A 9,862-nucleotide genomic window follows, 5' to 3' on the forward strand; every position below is an offset into this window, starting at 1 on the left:
TCTTGTTTCTAACCAGCGTCTGAAGAGCCTATGCTTTTTTCCTGACTGAAGCCAAGGTACTTCTGTCCATCCATGGTTTTCTATTTTTACCGACTCCTGATCTTGGTACAAATTCAATTTTCAGTAGCTCCTATGATTTCACCCTTGATGACTGACCACATTTGAATCAGTATATTTTGATTTCAGGCTATCCGTTCTGATGCGAAAAATCAGATTAACTTACTTATGAGGAGAGGATGGCGGGGTGGGGGGTGGGGTGGGGGTTGAAATAAAGGTCCCTGCCAGTGCCGGCACGAGACGGATCCTATCCGTGCCTCCCGGCCTCCCGGCATAAATCCGCATCCCATTGATCACGGATCACCCGCCGCCGAACTGTGGCTTTCGTCTCCGACATGGAGAGGCCGACATCAACAGTATTTGCCGTCTCAGTGGCCCAGAGCCGCTTCCTTTTCGGCTTTATCTGCCATGCCATTGCTGGTGATCAGTTCCTGAGTGTGAAGGGATCCACACCAGTCACGTGATAGTTCTGTACCTTCAGTAGTCACTACGTTTGATGGCTCAGAACCTCGGAGGACTGGAAGGTTTGGACATCGTTGACATATGTGCATGCCACTGGCATACAGATGGCCCCGGCCGGGCAAACTGAGTCCAGCTGTAAAAAAATGATACGTGCTGTTGTTATTTAATGTATATTTGTGTGTGAGTTTTAGTGCACTGAGGAACAGAGAAAGCGCTGCCTATGTGGGTGCTGTCTAACTTCGAACAATCAGTGTATATATGCAGTGCCACAGTATGTGAAATGGAATAAATTTTTATTTTGCTTTATAACCGGCTTATTATTTTCGTTTTGCACTAAGATGTGGTGTTGCGTATTTATATTATATGGATCTGTCCGAAAGCAGTGACGCCTCCTAAACGAGCAGTTTTCTCAGTATCAGTATCAGTAGTTCAAGGATCGAGTCGTCACCGCGTTCGGACAAATCCATGTGCGCTACACCACATCTGCTAAGCAGATACCTGGCCAGCAGCGTAACCCAACGTGCTTTGTCAGGCCTTGAGAGAGAGAAAAAAAATCTAAGATAAATGATTAAAAAAAAAAAGAATATGAAGAAAAGAAAAAAAAGATAAACTTGAATTAGTTTTTATAAAGTTATGATAATAAACAAATAAATATAAAATAAAAAGACAACTAATGATAATAAATAAACAAACAAGCAAATAAATGTCCGACACACACACACTGGCACACACTTATATACTCACACACACACACACACACACACACACACACACACCGTGACACACACACACACACACACCACTATCCCAAATCACCCTGCACATCGAGTCGATCCCCCAAAGCCCCCCCCCCCCCCCCCCCCCTTCCCCTCCACTCCACACACACCACTACTCCCTCTCGCACGTGCACAGAGCTCTCCTATGACATGCACACACTTTGAGTGGCACTGTTTTCTCAAAGGGGAGTTACTCTTAATTATTTCTTTGGTTTTGCTTGGCGATATCCTGCCCTCAGCAGCGAATAACCCGAGGTCAGGAAACGCAACTGTCTTGTGCAAGGCTGTACCAACCTATAACTGCCAAGTCGTCTGTTTTCGTTCATTAAAACCACTAAATGAATGTCAATACCCCCGTTCAGTTGTACAGACATCTCCTACGATGCATTCAAAAGCTTCCCAAGGAAACGCAAGATTATTACAAGCACTTTGTGAGACAGGTAGGCATATTTCACTCCAACATACCATCTTTGTGAAAATGGTTTTTACCCGGGTAAAAACAATGGTAATATTGCCAGCTTTGTCTCCATACTGGTCCGTATGACTGAAAGGAACCCAAAGGGGAAGGTGGGGGGACGGGGGAGGAGAGACGAAGTAATGGTAAGAACTGCTCAGCACAAAAAAAAAAAAAAAAAAAAGTTCAAAATTGATTTTGTTGATAGGTAGTCAGTCATAGTTCATTGAAGCTGTTCATGTTGATAGGTAGTCAATCATAGCTCATTGAAGACTGTTCTTGTTGATAGATAGTCAATCATGGCTCGTTGCAGACTGTTCTTGTTGATAGATAGTCAATCATGGCTCGTTGAAAACTGTTCTTGATAGGTAGTCAATCATGGCTCACTGAAGACTGTTCTTGTTCATAGATAGTCAATCATGGCTCACAGAAGACTTCTTGTTGACACTAAATGATAGGTAGTCAGTCATGGCTACACTGAGTGGAGGGAAGAGGGAGAGTGTTATATAGGACCTTTGGATACACTGTGGTAGTCAGCTGGTCTGTTCAGGACCTTTGGATACACTGTGGTAGTCAGCTGGTCTGTTCAGGACCTTTGGATACACTGTGGTAGTCAGCTGGTCTGTTCAGGACCTTTGGATACACTGTGGTAGTCAGCTGGTCTGTTCAGGACCTTTGGATACACTGTGGTAGTCAGCTGGTCTGTTCAGGACCTTTGGATACACTGTGGCAGTCAGCTGGTCTGTTCAAGAGGTGACACATGCAGCAATTTTGGCATTATAGTATGCAGTTTTAGCAGCGTGTACTAAATTGTTCACAGCTTTGTAAGCAGCCTGAAATATCTGTCTGTGAATCGTGAGGCTCATTTTCAGCCACTGTCTCTCGGCTCTGCGACGCTTTCGCTTTGCTTCCAGCAACTGGGGGCCACCGTCAGAGAACCACAGTGATGACAGGTGCTGGGAGACCCTGCATCTGGTGGCAGGGGCGTACTGATCCAGCAGGTCAGCCAGCAGCTGGTTGAGGTCATCGGCAGAAACAAGGGGACAGGCCGCCAGCCTGGCCTGGAGGTCCTTGTCAAAGGCGGCCAAGTCAATGCCAGCAAGATTCCCCACCAGCACATAGACCCGGCAAGGAGGGGCCCTCAACAGATGCACCTGACACTGGAGGCACACGTGGTCAGAGGGCAGGGAGTGGTTGACGGTCAGGGACTTGAGTATGGTCTGGTCAGTCCTGTGCACGACCCAGTCCAATGTATGGTTATGCCGGTGTGTGGGGACACAGACAGCTTGAACCAGTCCAAAAGAGTCAAGGAGGTCAATTAGTCTGGCAGTTTGAGTGTTACTGGGCACATCATAGTGGAAGCTGAAATCTCCCACAATCACATAGGAACATTTGAGGGAATTGCAATAGGCTAGCAACTCGGGGAACTCATCAATGAACATTGAGTCCTTCAGTTTGTCTTTGTTACTGGGGGGCGGGTGCTAAAGGGTGTGGAGGTGAAGGTGTGGTAGGGAAGGGTGAGGGTGAGCTGTAGTTCGCTACAGTTAATACAAATAACCGACTATAAAGGACATTTTGTTCTTTTTGAAAGGTTTCTTGATGAATTTCCAGAGCTGCTGTATGATTTCAGAGTTACGGCAGCCATGCAGATGAGACAGACAGTGACCGCATCTCCCAGATCATCAGTAGAGCCCTGGAGGATGCAGACTGGGTTGTGAAGAAGGTTGGTGCTTAGGTAGTTCACACTTTATTTTGCTTTTCTTTCACTTTCCCCCATACCTCAGCTCTGGTTGGTATGGAAACATGTGCATGCACTCAAGGCCTGACCAGTGTGTTGGGTTATGCTGCTGTGACTATCAGGCATCTGCTCAGTGGATGTGGTACAGTGTAAATGGATTTGTCTGAACGCAGTGGTGCCTCACTGAGAAACTGAAACTGGTCACCGAACGCTGTTCACTGTATGTCCCTGTGAGAAGTTGGTCTGTTCAGGACCTTTGCATACACTGTGGTAGTCAGCTGGTCTGTACATGACCTTTGGATACACTGTGGTAGTCAGTTGGTCTGTACAGGACCAGCTTTGTGTTTCAGTATTCTAGTTCAAATTATTGATGAAGAAGATGCATGCTTGTTGTGTGTGTGTGTTTCAATGTTCCAAGTGAAATGACGGATGTAAACTATCATGTTGTATGTGTGTTTCAGTATTCCAAGTGAAATGATTGACATTAAGGATCATGTATGTGTGTTTCAGTATTCCAAGTGAAATGATTGATGTGGAGGATGCAGAGTGGACACCTTTCCATGGTTTACAGTTCTGAACATTGTGCTCAACATAGCACAGTCAGTGGTGTCAGCGTATTAGCACAGTGTGAGGACAGTATGTCAGTGCTGCCCTTCTCTTTCTGTTCTGTGATGCACCACATAAATCCTGCACTTCTCTCTGTGTTCTGTGATGCACCACATAAATCCTGCCCTTCTGTGTGTTCTGATGCACCACATGAATCCTGCCCTTCTGTCTGTGTTCTGTGATGCACCACATAAATCCTGCCCTTCTCTCTGTGTTCTGCAGATTGTGTGTGAGAGACAGAGAAGGGGGTGGTTGGGGCAGATTGTGTGAGACAGAGAAGGGAGTGGTTGGGGCAGATTGTGTGTGTTAGAGAGACAGAGAAGGCGGTGTTGGGGCAGATTGTGTGTGTTAGAGACAGAGAAGGGGGTGGTTGGGGCAGATTGTGTGTGTTAGAGAGACAGAGAAGGCGGTGTTGGGGCAGATTGTGTGTGTTAGAGACAGAGAAGGGGGTGGTTGGGGCAGATTGTGTGTGTGAGAGACAGAGAAGGGGGTGGTTGGGGCAGATTGTGTGTGAGAGACAGAGAAGGCGGTGTTGGGGCAGATTGTGTGTGTTAGAGACAGAGAGGGGGGTGGTTGGGGCAGATTGTGTGTGTTAGAGACAGAGAGGGGGGTGGTTGTGGCAGATTGTGTGTTAGAGAAGGGGGTGGTTGGGGCAGATTGTGTGTTAGGGACAGACAGAGAAGGCAGTGTTGGGGCAGATTGTGTGTTAGAGACAGAGAAGGGGGTGGTTGGGGCAGATTGTGTGTGAGGAGAGAGGGGGGGTGGGGGAGATAGTGTATGAGGAGAGGTGGGGTGCGGGTCTGAGGCTGATTGTGTGAGGAGAAGGGGGTGGGGTTGGGGCTGATTGTGTGTGAGGAGAGATTGGGGGTGGGGGGAGGGGCATGTAGTGTGTGAGGAGAGAGAGATGGAGGGGTGGGGGGGGGGGTGGAGCGGGGTTGGGGCAGATTGTGGATTGTGTGTGAGGAGAGAGATAAGAGGAGGGGAGGTGTTGCCCACTCACTTGGGGCAGATTGTGTGTGAGGTGAGAGAGGGCGGGGAGTAGTGGCAGTTCGTGGAGAGGAAGGCAGACAGATGGAAAATATGTGTCAAGTGCTTTAATTAAGCAGAGATTATGTGATGAGCAGTGTATGTGTTAATAAATGCTTTGAGTTTGAGCAGAGATCCTCTGATTGTGGTGTTTGTGTTGTGAAGTGCTTTGAGCGGAGATCCTGATAGAGGCGTTCGTATTGTGAAGAACTTCGAGCAGAGGACCTTTGATAGCAGTTTGTGTTAGGTGTTTTATACAATACTGAATAGTGTTAATTGTGTTGTGAAGAGATTTGAGCAGACATACAGTTGTGAAGAGATTTGAGCAGACATCATACAATAATATTTATTGTGTTCTTGAGAGATTTGAGCAGAGATCACAAAATAGTGTTTAATGTGTTGCAGAGAGATTTGAGCAGATATCATACAATAGACCAGTGTTTATTTTGTTGTGAAGAATTCAGAAATTTGAGCAGAGATCACACAATAGAGCTTGTGAAGAGATCTGAGAAGAGACTGTACAACAGACCAGAGCTCACTGTGTTGTGAAGAGATCTGAGCAGTGATCCTGTGATATTGTTTACAGTACTGCACCCCTGAAAACGGAGTATAGCTGCCTAAATGACAGGGTAAAAACGGTCATACATGTAAAAGCCCACTCATGTATGTATGAGTGAACATGAGTTGCAGCCCACGAATGAAGAGAGTAATGTAGAATTCCATCTGCCTTGATCGGTTTTGTTGTGCTTTTTCAGAATGAAGATCTCAGGATGTGAAATATTTACAGCTAAACAAAAAGTTTTCATATCCAACAAACAAGAATAAACTATACTGAACTAAGAGGCAGTGAGGGTTGCCCTTCGGGATGAAGGGAGAGAGCACAGGAGTGATCGCTGTATTCTCCACCATTTAAGTGAGACACTTTCACTTCACAAAGCAGACTGCAACCACTCGAAATTATAAAAGGTCAGTATTGACTTTCACATTTTTGAAATTATATTTCTGACAAGTGGGAAAGGGAGGAGACAAATGGACTGAATATCTTGTGTCAAAAAAATTTTCAGTTGAAAAACAAATTGTGTACTTTTTTTGGTTTGTTTTTTTCTGAAAGAAATTAGAATGGCAATCTTTGAAATTATGCTTGTAAAACTTTTTGTGTGTGTGTGTCCGGGGAGGGTAGACAAGTGCACATGTGTATGTGCATCTACAGATCACAAACACATGGGTAAACAAAATCAAAAGTAATGTGTGCATGTCGTGATTTACAATATCCAGTAAACGTCCAGCTGTTTTGGGGGGCAAAACTGCATTGGGAAAAATCATATTTCTGCCCAACCCTCAACTGAAAAAAAAAAGAAAAAAAAAAGAACCATCAATCATTCACTTTGCTATTTGTGATCGTGTTGCAGAACAGATTTTGACCAACAGATAAAGAACAGAACGTAGACCAGTGAGACCAAACCCAACATTTGCTGATGTTGATGTGTCATTGAAAAACAAAGTGAAAGTTGGATGCTACCCCATGACTGTCTTGTTTCAGTAGCTAGCATGATGTTCTCACTCCCAGCCTGACCAGTGCTATATGGTGAAATTTGTGCAAAATGGGGGGGGGGGGTGCTTCAAGGTAGTTTCAAATACTGCTAACTCACACAAACCTCAAATACTTTTAACTCACACAAACTTCAAATACTGACAACTATCCCAAACCTCAAATAGTACTAACTCGCACAAACTTCAAATTCTGTCGACTCACAAAACCTCATACAATGGTAACACACAAACTTCAACTACTGATAACTCACACACACTGGAAAAATATTGACACAGTTGGACCACCTATCTTGTCACCTGCGCTGAAACATAAGAAACTTATCAGAGATCCACCAACGCACCACTGACACATGAGGCAGACATATTGTACCACTGAAACATGAGGCAGACATATTGTGCCACTGAAACATGAGGCAGGCAGACATATTGTGCCACTGAAACATGAGGCAGGCATATTGCACCACTGAAACATGAGGCAGACTTATCAGCTATCCTCCAACATACCACTGAAACATGAGGCAGACATACTGTGCCACTGAAACATGAGGCAGACATATTGTACCACTGAAACATGAGCTGAGGCAGACATATTGTGCCACTGAAACATGAGGCAGACTTATCAGCTATCCTCCAACATACCACTGAAACAAGAGGCAGACATTTAGTACCACTGAAACAAGAGGCAGACATATTGTACCACTGAAACAAGAGGCAGACTTATCAGCTATCCTCCAACATACCACTGTAACATGAGGCAGACATTTTGTACCACTGAAACATGAGGCAGACTTATTATACCACTGAAACATGAGGCAGACTTATCAGCTATCCACCAACAAACCACTGAAACATGAGGCAGACATATTGTACCACTGAAACATGAGGCAGACTTATCAGCTATCCTCCAACATACCACTGTAACATGAGGCAGATATTTTGTACCACTGAAACATGAGGCAGACTTATCAGCTATCTACCAACAAACTACTGAAACATGAGGCAGACTTATCAGCTATCCTCCAACATACCACTGTAACATGAAGCAGACATATTGTACCACTGAAACAAGAGGTAGACTTATTATACCACTGAAACATGAGGCAGACTTATCAGCTATCCACCAACAAACCACTGAAACATGAGGCAGACATATTGTACCACTGAAACATGAGGCAGATTATCAGCTATCCTTCAACATACCACTGTAACATGAGGCAGATATTTTGTACCACTGAAACATGAGGCAGACTTATCAGCTATCCACCAACAAACTACTGAAACATGAGGCAGACTTATCAGCTATCCTCCAACATACCACTGTAACATGAAGCAGATATATTGTACCACTGAAACAAGAGGCAGACGTATTATACCACTGAAACATGAGGCAGACTTATCAGCTATCCACCAACAAACCACTGAAACACGAGGCAGACATATTGTACCACTGAAACATGAGGCAGATTATCAGCTATCCTTCAACATACCACTGTAACATGAGGCAGACATATTGTACCACTCTAACATGAGGCAGACTTTGCTATCCTCCAACAAACTACTGAAACATGAGGCAGACATACTGTGCCACTGAAACATGAGACAGACATATTGTACCACTGAAACATGAGGCAGACTTATCAGCTATCCACCAACATTCCACTGAAACATGAGGCAGACTTATCAGCTATCCTCAAACCATTCAAACATCAGGCAGACATACTGTGCCACTGAAACATTAGGCAGACATATTGTGCCACTGAAACATGAGGCAGACATATTGTACCACTGAACCATGAGGCAGACTTATAAGCTTTCCACCAACATACCACTGAAACATGAGGCAGACATATTGTACCACTGAAACATGAGGCAGACTTATCAGCTATCCACCAACATTCCACTGAAACATGAGGCAGACTTATCAGCTATCCTCAAACCATTCAAACATCAGGCAGACATACTGTGCCACTGAAACATTAGGCAGACATATTGTGCCACTGAAACATGAGGCAGACATATTGTACCACTGAACCATGAGGCAGACTTATAAGCTTTCCACCAACATACCACTGAAACATGAGGCAGACATATTGTGCCACTGAAACATGAGGCAGACTTATCAGCTATCCTCCAACATACCACTGAAACATGAGGCAGATTTAGAAGCTATCCACCAACATACCACTGAAACATGAGGCAGACATATTGTACTAGTAAACCACTGAAACATGAGGCAGACATACTGTACCACTGAAACATGAGGCAGACATATCAGCTTTCCACCAACAAACCACTTCAACATGAGCCAGACTTTGAAGCCATCCACTAACATACCAGACACATAGGCAGACATAATGTACCACTGAAACATGAGGCATACTTATCAGCTATCCACCAACATATCGCTGAAACATGAGGCCGACATATTGTGCCACTGAAACATGAGGCAGACATATTGTACCTATGAAACATGAGGCAGACTTCAGCTTTCCACCAACAAACCACTGTAACATGAGGCAGACATATTGTACCACTCTAACATGAGGCAGACTTCGCTATCCTCCAACAAACCACTGAAACATGAGGCAGACATATAGTGCCACTGAAACATGAGGCAGATTTATCAGCTTTCCACCAACAAACCACTTAAACATGAGCCAGACTTTGAAGCTATCCACCAACTTACCACTGACACATGAGGCAGACATATTGTACCACTGAAATATGAGGCATACTTATCAGCTATCCACCAACATATCACTGAAACATGAGGCCGACATATTGTGCCACTGAAACATGAGGCCGACATATTGTACCACTGAAACATGAGGCAGACTTATCAGCTTTCCACCAACAAACCACTGAAACATGAGGCAGACATATTGTACCACTGAAACATGAGGCAGACTTATCAGCTATCCTCCAACATACCACTTGAACATCGGGCAAACTTATTGTGCCACTGAAACACGAGGCAGACTTACCAGTCATCCATCACCAATTTAAAGACTACATGTAGTTATGGTCCACTTCATAAGAGAAGGTAGGTTTTGATAAAGTGAAAAAAAAGAGAGACCACTGAAGTGAGGCAGGGTGTGAATGATCTGCTGTCAGCCTTTCATGGAGTGCACCAACAGCTGTTTCAGGCATACATAACAGCTTGTCAAATGTATTTAACAAATCAATGTTTCC

At 44.5% G+C, this 9,862-nt stretch overlaps 1 protein-coding gene across 2 annotated transcripts; it reads left to right on the plus strand.

The window, feature by feature from the left end:
- The first annotated feature begins 1,518 nt into the window (after nt 1–1,518).
- LOC143274712 (LYR motif-containing protein 9-like) lies at nt 1,519–4,834 on the plus strand. Of its 2 annotated transcripts, none has more exons than XM_076578616.1 (3): nt 1,519–1,735; nt 3,380–3,472; nt 3,998–4,834. In XM_076578616.1, the coding sequence occupies exons 1-3, from the start codon at nt 1,634–1,636 to the stop codon at nt 4,007–4,009; spliced, it is 207 nt and encodes a 68-aa protein (XP_076434731.1). In that variant the 5' UTR covers nt 1,519–1,633; the 3' UTR covers nt 4,010–4,834. The 2 variants fall into 2 exon arrangements, with proteins under 2 accessions (XP_076434731.1, XP_076434732.1); XM_076578617.1 differs by lacking the exon at nt 3,998–4,834 and adding an exon at nt 3,949–3,968.
- The last annotated feature ends 5,028 nt before the right edge of the window (nt 4,835–9,862 follow it).

Source organism: Babylonia areolata, chromosome 29, assembly GCF_041734735.1.
Source record: "Babylonia areolata isolate BAREFJ2019XMU chromosome 29, ASM4173473v1, whole genome shotgun sequence".
Lineage (NCBI taxonomy): Eukaryota > Metazoa > Mollusca > Gastropoda > Neogastropoda > Buccinidae > Babylonia > Babylonia areolata.

Bases quoted from the DNA above. Each gene is read 5' to 3' on its own strand.
- LOC143274712 (XM_076578616.1), top strand. From the start codon at position 1,634: ATGAATGTCAATACCCCCGTTCAGTTGTACAGACATCTCCTACGATGC. The intron at 1,736-3,379 runs GTAGGCATATTT...GTATGATTTCAG, and splicing joins ACAAGCACTTTGTGAGACAG to AGTTACGGCAGCCATGCAGA.